At 32.8% G+C, this 19,377-nt stretch overlaps 1 protein-coding gene and 1 long non-coding RNA gene across 2 annotated transcripts; both read left to right on the top strand.

The window, feature by feature from the left end:
• The first annotated feature begins 206 nt into the window (after positions 1-206).
• Positions 207-10,880, top strand: LOC114283440 (uncharacterized). The gene is made up of 3 exons (XR_003636559.2): positions 207-331; positions 9,607-9,653; positions 10,455-10,880. It is a non-coding gene; the product is annotated as an uncharacterized LOC114283440 (long non-coding RNA).
• A 192-nt stretch (positions 10,881-11,072) lies between these two features.
• LOC145795401 (uncharacterized) lies at positions 11,073-14,495 on the top strand. The gene is made up of 3 exons (XM_082879665.1): positions 11,073-11,207; positions 12,111-12,494; positions 12,596-14,495. Exons 2-3 carry the CDS (start codon positions 12,129-12,131, stop codon positions 12,770-12,772), a joined length of 543 nt encoding a protein of 180 aa, XP_082735791.1. The 5' UTR covers positions 11,073-11,207; positions 12,111-12,128; the 3' UTR covers positions 12,773-14,495.
• Positions 14,496-19,377: the final 4,882 nt, after the last annotated feature.

The raw sequence follows: 19,377 nt of genomic DNA, 5'->3' as shown, positions 1-19,377 counted from the left end.
AAATTTTTAGTAACATTTTTTTCCTAAGATGCTACCATATGTTCTTTTATAGTGACGGGTTGTACTCAACTGTTACAAAAAGCAAAGTAAAATAAAGGCCCGGTAAATTCAACTCTGATTTCCCGCAGAATTGGTTTTGTGTGTGTGTGTGTGTGTATGTGTGGGTGGATGAATAACATATTAGAATTTTAGTCCCAAAAAAAAAAAAAAAAAAAGGTTCAACTCACAATTTGTGCCCTACTCCACAACACTTCTTTGGCGAAGTATCAGAGTTCATCTTCCCCTGCGACGTATTGACGACATCAAGCTATAGCATCATTGTGATTTCAAGGTCAATTTGCTCTCTTTCTTTATCCCTTTATTTCTTCTTGTCTCTCGGTTTATCTCTCTACCCTTCTCTCTTTCTTCTACTGTCTCTGTTTCTCTTTTTTCCTTACTGTCTTCGATCAAGTTTGGGTCAATGAAATTCATTGTTAAGCTAAGACTTGCCATTCCATTCATTGCTTCTAATATCTCCAAAACTTCTCTACTTTGAAGGATTTCATGAACGTCTTGAATGATTTTGATTTGGGAAAATAATTTAGAAAATAGATTGATTAACATGCTTGGTATTTTGATTTTTCATCATCTATGATATTCATATTTTAACCAATATAATTAGTGAAGTGAATGGATTGTTGTTGATGCTACACAATAAAATCTCATGCTTGAGGATTCATTATGTATGCTAGGTGTTTGATAAAGTTCCACAATGGAGTAATAGTGCCTACATTTTTGTTTATTGGTTTGAACATGATCTTAACAACAACAATCATTATAATGATCATAATAATCATAGTAATAAAGATGCTCACAAGATCATGATAGAGACAATTTATAAGTCCTCATTCATTCCTTATCCCAAGTATGTGGAAATATAATACTGAAACTGATCAACTAATCCATCCTATTAGGGCTATGTTTTATTCCAATTAAGTGGGACTGAGTCCACCCACGACACTTCATCAAAAAGCCACTTCTTATTTTACACAGTTGTATTTCCTAGTCTTGTTCTTATTAATAGACATCATTATCCAATATAATTGATATTTCCAGATAAATATTGCTCCTTACACATATATATACATACAACTATGTTTTTCTTAGCCCCAAAGTACTTGCTTTATTTTGTAGTGTTGCTGTTTTATTATCCCAAATATTCAAAATCTCATATGTATATGAAATATTGCATGAAAAACATTTCCTATTAACTTTTTTTTTTTATCCACATCAAGTATGTCAATTACATGACGTCAATCATCTATATCATGCCTCAGGTACTTCTGATATCCCATTTACCAGCAAAACGTGACCGAGTTACCAACATAGTTGACTATGAATTATTCCAAATAAGAATTTGTAGGTTTAAAAATAATATTTCAGGGACATGTACCAACTCATTTTAATGCTTCCAGTGTGTTATTGAAACCTATACATTTATGTATGCCCGAACTCTTTTACTGCAATAATTCAAAGACAATAAGGACCTATCTGTATAAGGGATACATGAAACAACAAAATTAGTGAACTTACTACTCTTTCCTTTCATTTCTTCAATCATAGAAGTTTGATTTACTTTAGTAAAGCTGCATCAAAATAGACATGTATGGCTTCATTATATACAACTCATGGCCATTCTTACCAATGTCATGTTCAATATCAACTATGAAGCAAATTTGAAATTATGAAATTGGTCATTATAGATGCAAAGGTTCCATTGATACAGCTGAACATAGAAAAAAAAACCAGACCTCCCAAATTGAAATTCAACAAATTATAACTTTCCATCTCCTACCCATTGTTGAACCCAGTTATCAAATACTAGTGCACACATGAGTCTACTATTTTATGGGACAGTTGCTAGTCTTTACTGTTAGATATGTTTTGTTTCATTTGTGTGCAGCCAGGGCATCTAACATCATTTTCATAGACACTAGTTTTGGGTTCTTACTTAATTGCATGACACCTCAACAATGTCAAGTTCTATATATCAATATGCAAGACAACACAACTAGTTCATTTTATTTTCTTCTTTTTGTGTGTGTGTGTGTGTGTGTGTGTGTGTGTTGAGAAAATTGTTGTTTATGAATTTAATGCACAGTTTGTAATGTTTTGTTGGCTTGATAATGTGATTAGAGAAAATTGTTGCCTCTTTTTATTGTCATTGCTTCTTGTTTATGAAAGTGTTCATGCATTGAACCATGAGATAAATAAACAATGATGCACATTTTTTGGTTTCAAGGGAATTATGCATGCAATAATTTGGATTTATAGCATTACCAACTTGAGTTTATGTGAAATTATTAATGCTATCTCATAGGGAACATTACCCTTTTGGAATAGGGATCTTTTTGACATTGTAAAGATCAAGTGGAACCCTTGTTGGTCTACTTTACCCAAAAATTTCCACACTCACACAAAGATACAATTATGATAGAGGCCCTCACACCTACATGATCCCCACAACCTCCACTCTCATCCTAACCACTCATAATATGGGGTCCACACCACACACACATCAAGGGCCAAGATCAAATTGGGGGTCATGGAACCCCCAAAAAAGGAGGTTTCAAAAATTTCTCCACAAAGATATATATATATATATATATAATCAATTTATTCAGCTATCACACCTTTTCCCACAAAATGAAAATGATAAACTCTAGAATCCATTGCTTTAGCAAGATTCTAGCAGCCTAGCACCATATAATTGAACATTAAGAATAACTAAGAGAAAAGGAGTTGCTCTGCAGATGCATCATTTTAAGATAATATGTACTAGAAGTAAGCCATCTATCTGTGTAATTATTAGTCGCATCATAGAGATCATCCTACAACTTTATCATATCTTGATAAAAAATACCATGGATACCCTGCAATGTAGAGTTAAGTCATCGCCCTAGATTATAATATAGTACTGTAAAATATCCTTAGAGTAGATTATATTTCTTAAATGAGACAAGCAATGATGTGGGTTAATAATGAAGAAATAGGAAAGATGCTACAAGGAGTTGCTCTGCAGATGCATCATTCTAGCAGCCTAGCACCACATAATTGGACATTAGGAATAACTTCATAAATTAGCACGATTCAAAGTGGGGCTTATTAGGAATAGGACCCTACATAACCAAGTTATAGGTCATAGAATAGTTTAATTTTTAAGTTATGCTTGTGGTCAGTTTTTTTGTATGTTCTATGTTTTATGAATCATGAGTATTTTAAAAATTTCCATATTTTCTTTTCATGCAGTGTATTGTCAAGCTCATGAGTCGTAGTAACGATCAAGTTCGGTTATTGGATCTTTTTATTTATATAGTTCTTAGGGGTTTTAATAGTCAAGATAGTGCATATGGAGTTAACTATAAGTAGTGCTACAATTGCCTATAAGTCCATAGCTAATACTGATTTTTCAATCAACAAAGAGAACAAGTTTCAGGGGTATTTTCCGCAACTATGCACTTTTAGGATTGTGATGCAAGTCAACCCTTGTTGTGAACTATGATGCCTAGAAGTGATTCCTTGACTTATCTCGCCTTTCCTCTTCCACTCTTTAATTTTCTATTCTATGTTACCCATTAAAATCCAAAACCAGAACTTGACCACTTTTCCTAACTTTAAACCTATTTTACAAGCCTAACACAATATTCCCCCCCCCTCTCCCCCAACTATTCAAATATAGCATATGAAGATAATCCAAATCAGCACCAAGTACTATTTTGTCACCTACAGTTGACAGGCATCCTTCATAACCCAGAAGATACCGTAGTCTTTTCAAATGGCACTTGGTGTGTTCTGTAACTTAGGTGATGCTCCTCCAAAAAAAGGTGTTATATTAAACATAATCCTCTTATAAATAGTTCAATTTTGGGGGAAAAAAATATATAGAGAAGTCATACAAAAATAGTGCCTACCTTTTTATATGTTTTCTACATTAACATTACTTATCTTGTTTGAACATATGACATTTCCCCTTATCTAATTTGCATGTTTCAACGGTTTTGAATCAGCCAATCACAGCTTGCCTTTACGTTCAGTTTAGAACCTCCTGCTTCTTTGACTAATGCATTCATTAATTTCTTTTTTACTCTTTTTTTTTTTTTGTGAGAAAATTGTTGTCCATGAATTTAATGCACAGTACACTTGTAATGTTTTGTTGGCCTAATAATGTGATTAGAGGAAATTCAACATTCATGTATGCCTTTTTTTTTTGTTGAATCTAAAGCCAATTAAAAAAGATTTATCATCAACATAAAAACTTTGAAATATTACACCCTTTTAATTACTTTAGCAACCATAAAGCAAATACCCAAATACATATCTTCATATGATTGAAACCAATCTCAAACCACCAACAACCAAACCTTCAAATCATTCGTACAAACCCAAGAAATAGTGTATTATATTAGAGATTTTTCTTATCATTATGTAATACTTGAATTTAATCATAGAGTTTAAACCATATAATGTATTATACAAGAGATTTTTCTTAACCATCAACGACCAAACTTTCACTATGTATTTGCATGTGCACGTGAAAGACAGTAAAAAATCATAACCAAACCAAACTAAGCCTTAAGTTCCATTAAATGGGGTCGACAGAGTAAAAAAAATCATAACTCATAAAAATTAAAATGCGGTATAAATTGTGAAAATGAAATTCAAGAAAACAATAAAAAATAAAATGAAACGTATCAATATAAAATAGTTCAATTTTAGGAAAAGATATACAGGAAAAGTCATATACAAATAATTCAATTATGTGTACCTACACTAAATTGTGTAGTGGTTTTTTATATTAATATAGATAACTCTTTATATAATATATTTAACTTTTATTTTTTTTCGTGGTACTTCAATTTAGTTAATTATCAATGGATAAGAGTTGGATGAAGACGAATAGATTGTTAAGAGATTCTATGCAAGGGATTAAAGAATTTTTGGAGTTTGCTTCTCACAATGTATCTTATGATGGAACAAGTCCATGTCCATGTATGAGATGTGTGAATTCATACATGTTGATCCTAGAAGTTGTACATGATCACTTGGTATCCTATGGAATTAGTTCAGGTTATAATTGTTGGTATCATCACGGGGAAATTATGTCTGCAACGACTTCTAGTAGAACTAGTCAAAGCCATGTTGAAGAAATATGACCTGAGTATGGTGATATATGTGACATGTTGCGAGATGTGTTTCCCATGCACACCCAAAATATGGATGAACATGCAGAAGAAAGTAATTTACCAGAACCATTTGATCAAGGTCCAAGCGTGCAACGACCTCAAGAAGATCCTAATGAAGATGCACAAAAATTTTACGACTTACTGAAAGATGTTGAGAAGCCTTTGTATAAAGAGTGAAAGAATTTTAGCAAGTTGTCAGCAATTGTGCATTTGTATCACTTGAAATGTCTTAATGGATGGAGCAACCACTCATTTATAATGTTGCTTCAAATTTTGAAAGATATGCTTTCTTCAGATGCAAATTTACTGAAAGCCTCTTATGATGCCAAGAAGATTATTAAGGATTTGGGTCTCGGTTATTAAAAGATTCATGCTTGTCCTAATGATTGTATGTTATTTTGGAAGGAACATGCAGATGATGAAGTGTGTCATTGTGGTGCTTCAAGGCGAGCAACAAATGAGAATGATTTGCAGCATAATATAAGTACTTCATCTAAAAAGAGAAAGAAATAGGCTGTAAAGGTTTTACGGTGGTTTCCCTTGAAACCTCGATTGTAGAGGTTGTTCAGGTCTTCAAAAACAGCTGCTTCTATGAAATGGCATGCTGAAGGTCGTACAAATGATGGCATAATCAGGCATCTTGTTGATTCTATGGCTTGGAAAACATTTGACTCTTGATATGTAGATTTTTCCTTTGACTCCCGCAATGTCAGGTTGGGGTTGGCAGCAGATGGATTTAACCCTTATGGGAATACAAGTACTAGTTATAGTATATGGCCGGTCATATTGGTCCTATATAATTTGCCTCCATAGATGTGCATGAAAAGATCTTCTTTCATCCTATCATTGCTTATTCCTGGTCCAAGCTCCCCTTAGAATGACATAGATGTGTATATGTAGCCTTTAGTTGAAGAATTGAAGGAATTATGGGATGTTGGAGTACAAACTTATGATATATCTTCCAAAGAGAACTTCCAAATGCATGTAGCTCTAATGTGGATTATAAATGACTTTTCCGCATATGGTGATTTGTCTAGTTGGAATACCAAGGGTGCTCTTGCATCTCCTTCTTGTAATTACGAGACTCATTCTCGATGGTTAAAACATGGAGGAAAATATTGTTTTATGGGTCATAGATGTTTCTTGGATAAAGATCATAGATTTCGTAAAGATAGAGCATCATTTGATGGCAAACAAGAAATAGAACCAACTCCCGATATGCTATCTGGCTTTGAGATCATGATGCAAACAGAAGACCTTGATTACAAATTTGGGAAGACAAAGGCAAATGAAAAAAACAAAAAAAGAAAGAAACACGTGGATGGTGATGAGATACAACCATGGAAGAAAAGAAGTATATTTTTTACATTGTCGTATTGGGCAAATCAAAAATTGCATCACAATCTTGATGTGATGCATATAGAGAAAAATGTGATTAATAATGTATATGGAACATTGTTGAATTTAGATGGGAAGACAAAGGATTACTTGAAGGCACATCTTGACTTACAACAGATGGGTATAAACCGTGAACTTCACCCACAAAAGATCAGTTCCAAGAAGACATATTTGCCTCCAACTTGCTTCTCAATGATTTTAAAAGAGAAAGATGACTTATTGAAAGTTTTGAAAGGGGTAAAAGTCCCAGATGGTTATGCTTCAAGTATTTCACGTTGTATCCAACTTAGACAGCGTAAGATTATAGGTTTGAAGAGTCATGATGGTCATATTTTGATGCAGCAGCTTCTTCCTATCGCATTATGAGGAGCATTACCAAAAAAAGTCGCTTCACCTCTAATTGAGTCGTCTTGTTTCTTTAGGGAAATATGTTCCAAAGTCTTGCAAGTGGAAGAGCTTGACCAACTTGCATCTCGAATTGTACTGACTTTATGCAATTTGGAGAGAATCTTCCCTCCCACCTTTTTTACTATTATAGTGCATTTAGTTGTTCATTTGGCCACTGAGGCTAAAATTGTTGGCCCAGTTCACTATAGATGGATGTATCACATTGAGAGGTTAGGTGTGACGACTTGTATCCATTTGTGTTTTTAACCTAATCCCAATTTAGTTGATCTATAACTATACTGTTTTTCATGTAGGTATCTCCAACGACTAAAATCTTATGTTCGTAACAAAGCCCATCCAGAGGGCTCTATTGTTGAAGGATACATAGTTGAAGAGTGCGTAATATTTTGTTTGCGATATTTGGAATCTATTGAAACCGTATTAAATCGACCCTTAAGAAATGTTGAAGATTCTACAAGGGCAATGATGAATATCGAACTTGATCAAAAGTCATGGATACAAGCAAATCGTTATGTGCTATTTAACAATGATGAAATTCAGCCATATCAGATGTAAGCAATATTTATGAGTTATGGTATATAAATAAGTTTGAGTTTCCCATTTTAATCGTTGCAATAGTAACACAAGTTAGGTTTGTATATACAGAGAACACAAGAAGCATATAAAGAGACAAAGTCGTTCGCGTTGTCTAACTGATGAAGTTCTTAATAAGATGCATATGGAAAAGTTTTGTGAGTGGTTTTGATCATATGTAAGTATGTAGCTATTAAATAATACTATTACCATATACAATTTTTAGCGTAGAGATTAATATAATCATTTTAATGGATCCTATAACATATCAGGTTGTAGCTATGGATGACACAAGAAAGAGACAACTTACTGATGAAATCAAGTGGCTTGCTCAAGGCCTAAACACTCAAGCTAGACGATTCAAACGATATGTTGTTAAGGGTTTTAAGTTCCGAATTAAAAATTATGAGTAGGTGAAGAAAAATCAGAATAGTGGGGTTTGTGTGGCCACTGAAGGAGGCACCATGTATTATGGTGTTTTATTTGATATCATTGAGCTAAATTATTTTGACAAGTTGAAATATGTACTATTCAAATGCAATTGGGCTGATATGAACACAAGCAAAGGCCACAAGATAGATGAATATGGTTTTAACCTTGTAAAATTTTCACATTTGATGCATACTGGAGAACGGTTAAATGATGAACCATTTGTCTTGTCATCTCGAGCTTCATAAGTTTATTATGTGGGAGATGTAAGGCATGAAAATTGGTTGGTTGTTGTTAAAACAAAAGCAAGGGATGTGTTTGATGTTGGTACTAGTGAATTGTGTGATGGTGATGTTGACACTTACTATGATAATGAGCTGTATAATATGATAGTTGAAGACACTCATGTGGATGCGAATAAAAACCTCAATTGGGCTAGAAATGATATAGATGGAACAACAATCAATATACCACTTCCACTTGATAACCAACCGATCGATAAAGATAATTTAGATGAGGATGTCTAGTTGTTGAGTTCAACTAGTTTGATTTTAATTTATTTATTCTCATGTTAATCTTTGAAACATTATTTGGTTTTGAATATAAATTTCAAATTTCTTAGTTTCATATATGTATGGCAACCCATGTTTTGCATTTTTTTTTTCTTTTTTGTTTTGGATTTTTGTTCTGCTTTGAGGAAAAACTAGTTTCTAATGTCTATTTACATAAGCAACAATTTTAGCCTCAGGGACTCTTAAATAAGCATTTGAATGAAAATATGAAATTAAACTGTGTTTAAACTCAACCACTTATTAGTTGGTGCAAAAAGTGATTGCAAAAAGTGATAGCGAATATGAATCACAAAGATTCCTATTTGCAGTAACCCTGTTTAGAGATCTTATATCCCACTTGTCTTTATAATTCTTCTATGTCTCGTGTGTGAATGAGTTGAGCACACATTTTCAATGATAAGCTTCATTTTCTCCATCTTGATAGTGCTATATTGATCTTTTATGCATTATAGATATTTGCTTGTCTTTCTTGTTATAAAATTCTGTGTGTGAATAAGAGTTGCATCATACCCTTCTAACCATGAAACAAAATGACCAAATCAAGAGAGTTCCTATAGGTTTACATCCCACTCTTCTATACCATCAACCAACAAATAACAAAAATAGGAAAAACAGAGGTCTTAATCACATATCCCTTGTGGATGCAGGCGTAAGCCAAACCATGTAAATTATTTGTTTTCTTCTTTATGATTGTGTTTGCATCAATTTGCTACTTTTTATCCGATCTCAAATTTGTGTGGGTTTGTCAGGACACTTGTCTAGTTGCCATTGAAGTATACTGTATGGGTTATTAATGAAGACATCTATAGTTCTTCTAATAGATAATTGATGTTTATTATTATTATTATTATTATTATTATTATTATTATTATTATTGTTATTATTATTATTATTTTAATGTTTTTTTGTTAAATATAGCTATTAAAAACTTGGACTAGAAAATCAGCATCTTGACAATATTGTTTTTATGCTCTCTGGTTTTAACTTTTAGTTTGTGAATGTAGGTATATCATATCTTGAGAAGAAAGAAGTCCGCACCCGTCTAAGAGAGGTGAGTATAGTCATGTATGTCCACACCTGTCTGAATGTAGTAGTATTATTGTGTCATGTTATGTTATTGTATTAGGAAAGGGAGCTAAGTCTAGCCCTGTTTGGTTGATTTCACTGGAATCTAGCCAATTGGCTATAGGTGATTTGATGTGTTTTGTGATCTGTGGTGTGTAATCTATCTACTGATGGTTGTGCGTGATCTGTTATGGAGGTTGCTATTTTTTTATGCTGCTTTTGTCACTGCTGGTGTGTTTGGTGGCTGATTTTGTTGCTGTTGTTTGTTGGGGCAGTGATCTATGGAGCTTTAGGATGTACAATTGAATCAAATTATTAAGCTTTTATTTTGTTAATTTTTCCCTTTACATGACACTTCCTATGGTAACTATTGATGGTTCTGTTATTGCTCTGGAGTTTGGGATATTTAAGATCTATATGCTTTGAATGTTGATATTTGTAACTGACTCCAATCACATACCCTGCCCTAGTTGAGAACCAATGAACTTACAATCATTTTTCCCTTACATAAATACAATAGTGCAGCAAAAGACAACACATCCCATATTTTCCTTTCCAAGATTCTAAATTTATACCCAATCTACCATTGTAACAGATCTGTTCCTCTTCCTATGCATTGTGTACAGAAATCTCCTTAGAAGTAGACAAGGAAAATAATCTTGTGAGGTGGATATGAGCTTTTCCTATGGTTTATGTTCTTTAATATCTTTAGATACTATGATAAATGCTCATTTAATTGATTAATATCTTTGTGTTTGATTAATTACATCTATTGTTTATCTAGCAGATATGGCAAAGAAATGATTTAGAACTTGCAATCTTGAGAATGAGTCCCAGAACAAGCGATCAAATGGCTCTTCACAGCCTAGCCAGCCAAATAACTCTTCACAGCCTAGCCAGCCAAATAACCCTTCACAACTGAACGCACCAAGTGAAACTTCACAACCTAGTCACTAAATTAGCTCTCCACAGCTGGACTGGCCAAATAGAACTTCACAACCTAGTCGATCAAATGCCTCTTTACAGCTTAATCGGCCAAATGGAACTTCATAGCCTAGTCGATCAAATGGCTCTTCAAAACCTAGTTGGTTACATCCTTCCTCACATGCTCCATCACATGTTCCACATCCTTAACCTCAAGAATTAGAGGTTAACCCTCAGTTTGAAGATGATTTAGATGAGGACTGATTAAAGAAAGAAGAAATGCAACGTACAGGTATTATTAGATTTGTAGTTCAGGTACAAATTACAAGTCAACCTTCACTTCCATGATATATTTCATTGCTGTATTGTAATAGGTAAATTGGCCCAACGAAACATGCGGGGAATTACACGTATGGTTGAAGTGTGGAATTTGACTCCAGAAGAATGCATTATGCTCACCTTCAACAAGGATTTGTAGGCTGTTTCTACAGAGGGTGGTATATTCAGTCGCTTCCTAGGCACCATTGCTAGAAAGCCACACTTATGCCCAATTAAGTACAAGAATTGGCATGAAGTGCCAGATCAGTATAAAGAAGATTGTTGGAATATTATTGAGGTAATTTTTTAACTACAAGTATTTTTGGATAATTCTACTATAAGAGAGATCATATGCATGTGAAAAAGACAATCTTCCATGCTATTATAGTTGAAGTAAAAATAAAAATATGAGAATTAGGCAAAGAAATGCACAAATTTAGTTTATATTATTGTATTAATAATTTTAAGAATGTTCATAACATGAAAAAACATACAATTGTAGTCCAAGTTTGCCATTCCTCAAGATGAGAGATGGGATATGATTAGGCATTGAACATTGAAGTGAATGGGAGAGAAATGAAGAAATTGGAAATGTAGTTTAAAAGCAAAGTACTATGATGACACAAAGACAGTAGCACAGATAGTAGCTACTGCGCCTTTGACAGTTAACCATGCGCACTATGCTGACCTTGTTGCGTATTGGTTTTCAAAGGAAGGACCGGTATGCATAGATGTATGTTTTCTATCAAATAATACAATGTCGTTATATCATTTTTTTAAAACATATTGTTATGCATTTATGAGTGAAGGAACTTAGTACAACCAATAAGGAAAGTCGACGAGATCAAACAAGTGCACACATAGCAGGATCTAAAACTTATGCACAACATGCATATGATATGGTATTTCAAACTTCATTCCTTGTTTTATATTTTGAATTTGGTTAGCACATTGTATTATGAATTTATTCTCAAACAATATGATTGTTACATAGGAGCAAAAAGATAAGATTGCACTAGATCGAGCAAAATTATATATGCCGCTTCACAAAAGAAAGGATGGGACACTAGTCAATGAAGCAGCAGCTACAAAAATTGTATGCCCATTTAATAAGTTACATTTTCAAAATTCTAATGTGTTTGTGGAAAATAATCACTCTCACTCTTTGTCTTCTTATCTTTTTCCCCCATTTATGCTATAGGAAAAACTAGAAGCTTTGATGAGCTCAAAACCAAGTAGCTTCAAAGGAAATGCTAGTGGACATATGTCTTGGTCACCAAATGATATTTATTCTCAAGTGATGGGCAAAGAGCATCATGGTCGTGTTCGAGGTTTAGGATTTGGGCCCACTCTTTCCAAGCATGGCTTCATGTGTAATAGTTTTGACCATTTAAGAATGGTTTTTGATGAAGAGAGAATGAGAGACAAAGACACTATAATTGGGTTGAAGGAACAACTAAAAACTCAAGATGATCAGTTGCAAACTCAAGATATTCAGTTGCAAGCTCAAGATGCTGTAATAAACTCTTTAAAAGAGCAAGTAACATTTTTGATGAGACAACGACAGAGTTTTACTGGTTTGCAGGTATAACTACATATAACATATTCTTTTATATGATGTATTTATCATAAGTTATCCTTTTCTAAATTTATGCATACTTATGTAAATTTTATTGTATGAATTAGGTGACAGATGGATCTAGTGGCATTCCAGACCAAGCTTCTCCACAAACACATCAAAGATTGTCTTTTGTGAGTCATGAAATGCAACCTTCTAATCGGAGTAAGTCATCATTACAATACACATACATTGACACAAATTTAGAACCATTGTTAATGACTTCTTTACCAATAAATTGTTAGTTAGTTTGGACAAAATTGGGATTTGATAGGTTGACTTCTCTATTTTGCTTCCTTTATTGGCATCCGTAAAAATACCAAACAAACCAGTGAAATAGAGAATTGGGCAATCGAACAAATTTGAATATCAGTAACGTATCAAACTGTAATATACAATTAAAAATAGACCCTTGGATGTTGCTATTGGTTGCTTGATTTGGTGGCTGCTACTAATGTTTGGCTTTATTGGTTGATTCAATCAAATGCCAACCTGCTAATTGCTTGCTTACATGTTCTAAGCCCTTTAGATGTCTTCAAGCATATCTAATCTTAGAGATCAACTTGCAATGCTTAAAGAACAACACCAAGAACTAACGCAGAGTTTTTTTTTTTGTTGGGTTTAAAAGAAAACAGAAAACAGAGGAAGAAAACAGAGAGGGGTGGGTTTCATCATAATGCATAATTTTTTTTTGCTAGTATGGAGTGGGTTTCTTTGCTACCTTTGTTTGTTTGGCTTTTGTGATGCTTTATGGAAGCTTAGGTGTTGTTGGGTTTGGTGTGTTTAGATGAACTTGGAATATATGGAGCGATAAAGGTGGTGTGCAATTTCTTTGTATCTTTTTTATTTCCTTCCTTTTGTTGCGGTTGGTATCTCTTGCCAACTCTTTTGTTTCTCTTGATTGAGCTTGCAAATGATTTTGCAGTCCTCCTTGTGCCAACCTAGTTGGGATAAGTTAGGTTCGCTATCATGCAATCTCGCTCTTCCTTGTTGGTTGTTGTATTTCTCCTTTTTCTTTCATAAAGATTGCTCTATTTGGATGATAAAAAATAATATGCAAATATGATCTTCAACTTCGTTGTAATGTTTATTTTTTGATATGTAAACCACATGCTTACCAAAAAAAAAAATAAGACTTGTCGAGAATTATTTGTAGTCTAAATTTTCTTTATAGATTTTAAAATTGAAAATGATACTTATGCTCATTCAATTATTTTTATTGCGGGAAATAAAACAATATGAAAACATCAAACAATGGACGTCATTTCTCGATTTTAACATTTTTCATGGAGGTCTTTATAAAATGGTGTCATGAGTAATACTCTTTATATACTATTGTCATGTGACAAGTTTATTTTTGGATTATGGTGTGGGCTATTAGTTTGCTAGAAACATTGGATCTTTTTTGTATTACAGGCTTATGTAATGAACCTTTTAATTAAGGTGTTTTGGATATTTTGGGATTATGAAAATGCAGACTCTTTTACCTTTTACAATTATTGAGTATTGAGCCATTAGAATAAAATAGTGTTTTTATAGATATATAATGTGAGCAGGGATAAGTGAGAGACAACCATTAATGGTTAGCAAATCATTGAAAATTTCAGGCTATATATTATTGGTAATTGAATAGTAAACATAGCCTACAATTTCCTGCTGATGTTGCTGTTGGTGCATGCTTTTGGCAAGTTGTTGGATTTTTTGTTGGTTGCTACTGTTTGCTTTGATGCCTGGTGTCATTGCTGATGGTGTATGGTGCTGTGGCTGGTGCTTACTGCCAACAGTTTGCCCATGGTTTGCTATTGTCTGCTGTCTTAGGGGCTATGGTGTTTGTTTTGATTATTTTGTAATCAAATTGTCTCTGTAATATGGCCTTGTGGGTTTTGTTTCTAGTTCCTTTTGTTGTTTGGATCTTTTCAGTGTAACCAGGTTATGTTGCTCTTAGTTTTTTTTTTTTTTTTTTTTTTTTATCTTGTTTGCCTTGTTCTTGCCCTCATTTGCTCTTTGCTTATGTGGTGTGTGAACAAGATGGTTTTCGCTGTCTAGATTGTCTTTTTTTGTGTTTTGGTTTGTGTGCCTTTGTATAGTTGGTTAACTCCTGGGGTATAGCCCTTGTATCTTGTAGTTTTTTGTCGTTTTATTTATGACTTATTCACCAAAAAAAAAAAAAGCCTACAACCGCGGTTAATAACCGTTGCCGTAAATAAAATTAAAAAAGAATTCTATTCCTATAGTGACAGTGTAAAACTGATGGAATAGAGTCAAAACATAGCAGCGGTTTACAAAATGTAACAAAAGTGAAGGATATAGCAGCAGTCGACCCGTCGCTATAAAGTTAGCTAGTAATTGGTAAATTTAAGACATAGCAACATTTATAACTATCACTACATCGACCGTCGCAATAAAAATAACTATACTAGCGTTTGCAGAAAATGTCACTATAAGGATATGCCGACGGGGCTATTGCGGCAGTTTGGCTGCCGCTATTGCAACTGCGGGTAAAGGTCTTCCAGTTTTTAGCGACGCTTTTTCTTGCTTTTAGCTGCAGTTTTGGCTGCTGCTAAATCTTTATTTTTTGTAGTGATCCCTTTATTGCTTCTCTCTCTCTCTTTCTCGGTGCTAGCCACTATTATTCCTTGTCTCCATCATTGGCTTTCTATTGAGGAAGTTTTTAGATTTAGACTTAGATCTGATTATTGACCGAGATCCGATACTATTAATGTTGGCTTGCTATCGATGAAGTTTTCAGATTTAGACTCAGATTTGATTATTGACCGAGATCCGATACTGTTAAACGCGCTTTTATACGCTAGGTGACCATAATGCTTTTATTTTGTAATAGAGGTAAAGATTAAAATACCACAATTACCAGTTGCGACAATAAACGGATCATGAAGATGATTAGTAATGTTTGTTTGGTGGTGATTGTTTTATTTTTATTTTTTGTTATAATAATGTCTCTCTATGTAGAGGTTTCCTTCTTTCATGGAAGTTTTCTTCTCATTGTGTGGAGGTTTGTTTTTTCTCCCTATGTGGAGACTCAAATCTTCCCTGCTTGGAGGTTCTCTTTATCCATTGTGAGATTTATTTTGCATTTTGATGTACTTTATTTGATGACTTGTTGTCAGATGTTCAACATATTAAGTCCTGTATTTTTTCGTAAAAATAAAAAAATAAAAAAAAAATAAGTACGAACATCATGTAGATTTGTCTCAAGACCATCGCATAATTTTTTTGACCGGTGACTCAATGCTATGCTAGGTAGATAATCACTTTCAAGTGGTGTTACATTGAAGGAAAATTCTATTTATATATAAAATTTATGTAAAAATTATTGCAAAAATGAGGTGATAATGTAATTTTGATAAATAAATATCAGTTTTGTGGGTGTTTTGTTTTAAAGTGAATGTTCTATATTGAGTTACATCATTATGTATAACAATTTTGTATTTGTATATCATTACTCAATATAGAAAACAAATTTGTTCACACGTTATTGATGTGTGAATAAAACATATTTTCTGATTGGTGAAAAATGTGGATTATTATATAAAAAAAGTTTATTGATTATGGATCCAACAATTTTTTACCAATTAAAAAATGTATTTTGCAAGTATATGAACAAAATTAAAATAGTATTATATTTGTCACACACTCAATCACAAAAAATTACTTCACTCACCACTAATAATAAACCTACATAGAGAGAGTGAATCATCCTTTTAAAATATATCTTATTACATATACATAGAGCTGTAAATGACAAGATTTAAAATGTAACTTACTACATATACTTAGAGCTGTAAATGACAAGATATATCACTTGATAATACTAACGACATGATTGGTTGTGTAGAATTTAAAAAAAAAATATTATATGTATTAATTGGTATATTAATTAGTGTACTAACATATGATATAATATAATTTTAAAGATTTTGAATTTTTGTAATTTGTATAATAGGTGAAATTTATTTAAAATAACAATATCATAATATATATTAATACATTAATTAATATACTAATTAATACATGTATACCACTGAACTTTTTTTGTCCAACTCATTGCCCTCAAAGCATTTCCATTTTACTCATCATCCCACTAAGAGCATTTCCACTTTACCACTAGTTGATTTGTGCAATACACGGAATAATAAAATTTTATAATTTTTGTTTTTTCAGAATTTGACTTGTAATCAAATAAATTTTAAATTTTATTAATTTTAATTCTAATTGGTGAATATTCATTTATCCCTCATCTATGAATCGATACAAATTAATCTCTTCAACTATAAAAATTATGCAAATACACTCATTTAAAAAAAGGAAAAAATTGTGAAAAGGCCATTCCAAAAGGAGTATAAGGTATTAGATTTAAGGTATAAAAAAAAAATTGGTGATAAGGACACGCTGGAAAAAGTCGACGTAAAAAATCGTTGATGTCAAAAAAGTCATTGGAAAATTGGTCAAAAAACTCACCAATGGCAGTAGGTGGCAGTGCTGAGAGAGAGAAACGTGTGATATTCAATAGATAGGTTGTTGAATGAGTGACATGTGTCACATTTCAATAGATAATTAGTTTGGTAAATTTCAACAGATAGATGGATAGGTTGATTTTAATATATAGTTGTCATTTTGGCCCAAATAGATTAGAGCTTAGGCTTAATGAAGTACCCTTTTAAAAGTGATATGGAGGAAGTGAAAGTGATACATTTTCACATTTGAGAGAGTCAAAATGTATCGATTCATAGATGGGGAGAATAAATTAATATTTATTAAGTTGAGGGATTTTAGTATAATTAACACATCCCCAAACTACAGATGAGGCAAAACCCTAGGATCTAAAACATGGAAAAACGGAGAATTCTTCTTCTCTATGCCATTATTCTCCAAACTCTTTCGTAATATATTTTATGGACGTTATTATGCGTCTGCAATGATAATCCAAGTCACTTATCTCTTAGATCTCGCAGTGAAGATTATCTGTAAAAAAAATCAATTTCATCAGACACTGATAAATAGATAAACAAATAACATTTTATTTTAGAAAATAGATGGCTAAAATTTAAATAGTTACCATCTATTTTAAAAAATATGAAGTAATTTATTCACGTGGGTACTGATATCCAATGATACTGATTTTGTTGCATAAATAATTTTTACTGCGAAATCTACCACTACGAGATGAACAATTTGAATTATTATTATGAATCCAAAATAAAGACCATAAAATATAGTATAGAAAAATATAAAAGATAGTGGTATAACAGGAACCATTTGAAGAAAGAGAGGGGGGGGGGGGAGGGGGTAAATTACACTGACACCCCTTGAGGTTTCTGTTTAATACAAATCCCCCCACACACTTGAAAAATTACACTTAACCCCCTGTCAGATTAAAATGACATATTTACCCCTTAACCTTTATACATATAAAATAATAAAATAATACAAATATTTTATTCATGTCATTTTAAGGGAAACACTATAGGAAATTACACTTTTAACGACTAAAAAAAATTTAGTCACCAAAAGTTATGGAATTGGTGACCAAAAATTATATTAGTCGGCAAAAGTATAGGAGTTAGCTAATAATTTTTTTTAGTCGGGGTATATTGATTATTGGCGACTAAAAAAAATGTAGTCGCTAAAAATGCCACAATTGGCGACCAAAAAAAAAAAAAAAATTAGTCACCAAATGAAAAACAAAAATTTACTTTTTATCTTTGGCAACCAAAAGCTTGGTATCCAAAAATTTATTTTCAGTGACCAACTTATATTTTAGTTACTGTATAGTTACTTTTGGCTACTAAAATTATTTAGTTACCTAATGAAAAACAAAAATTTAGTTTTCATCTTTGGTGACCAAAAGTTTGGTAGCCAAAAATTTATTTTCAGTGACTAAAAAGAATTTTAGTTGCCAAAGAACTAAATTATTTGGAGGGAGACATTTCAAATTTTGAATGGATTTAATTCTTTGAATTGCAAGTGATAATTTTGGTGATGAAACTATTTTTTAGTCGAGAAAAAGTTAAAATTCTTTGTTTTTGGGGACCAAAGCTGTTAGTGGGGGGGGGGGGGAGGGGCAAAAAAAAAAAAGAACTAGGTTTGCAAAACATCACCGTTTTAGGCTACATAAGCTAGGTCTTCTTTGCCTCTCTCTCTCTCTCTCTCACGCCTTTAGACACCTCATTTTTGACCGCCCTTAAGACTTGGGCGCCTCAGATTGATCCCTCGATGATGAAAGTTATGCTGTATAATTGTTCGATTTCTTCAGTAAGAAGAGCTTCTAAATCCCAACCTTACACCCCATTTTGGACCAAAAATATTTTGACCAAAGCTAGTTTAGACCTTAAAACCCTTTTTTTCAAAATATTTTTGAAAATGTTTCTACGATGTTCCGAGGCTCGCATTTTGTTAAAAATTGCATTTTTTGGTAAACCAAGTAAGGACAAAATGGAAATAAATGGAAGAGAGGTGAACTCTTTGAAAAATCTTTAAAAACTTCTTATTGATAGGTTTGGAGTTGAAGAAATAGGAAGGGAGGGAAGAAAACTAATTGGGGAAATGGTTGAGCATGAAACCGTTAAGAGAAAACTGATCAACTTTAACTAAATCCGATCTATCTCTTTGTACACTTAGACTTTAGTTATAAGGCCATCACCATTGGAAAATGGACTTCCGGGACTTCAATTTAGACTCAAGAATCTCCTAAAGTTGAGTCCGGATAAGGGAGATAGCCATTTGAAGTTAGGTATCAATCCGGTTAATATAGAAATGAGCAACTTTCACTAAAATAGGCATATCTATTTTCACACTTAGAATTTAGACGTGAGACTGCCACCATTGGAAA

This window comes from Camellia sinensis, chromosome 7 (assembly GCF_055761805.1).
Source record: "Camellia sinensis isolate YWXY chromosome 7, ASM5576180v1, whole genome shotgun sequence".
Classification (NCBI taxonomy): Eukaryota; Viridiplantae; Streptophyta; class Magnoliopsida; order Ericales; family Theaceae; genus Camellia; species Camellia sinensis.
This window is presented reverse-complemented; position numbering and strand designations above follow the sequence as displayed.

Excerpts from the sequence above, each read along its gene's own strand:
- LOC145795401 (XM_082879665.1), top strand. The coding sequence starts at position 12,129 with ATGAGCTCAAAACCAAGTAGCTTCAAAGGAAATGCTAGTGGACATATG. Across the intron at positions 12,495-12,595 it reads AGAGTTTTACTGGTTTGCAG|GTGACAGATGGATCTAGTGG; the intron begins GTATAACTACAT and ends TGTATGAATTAG.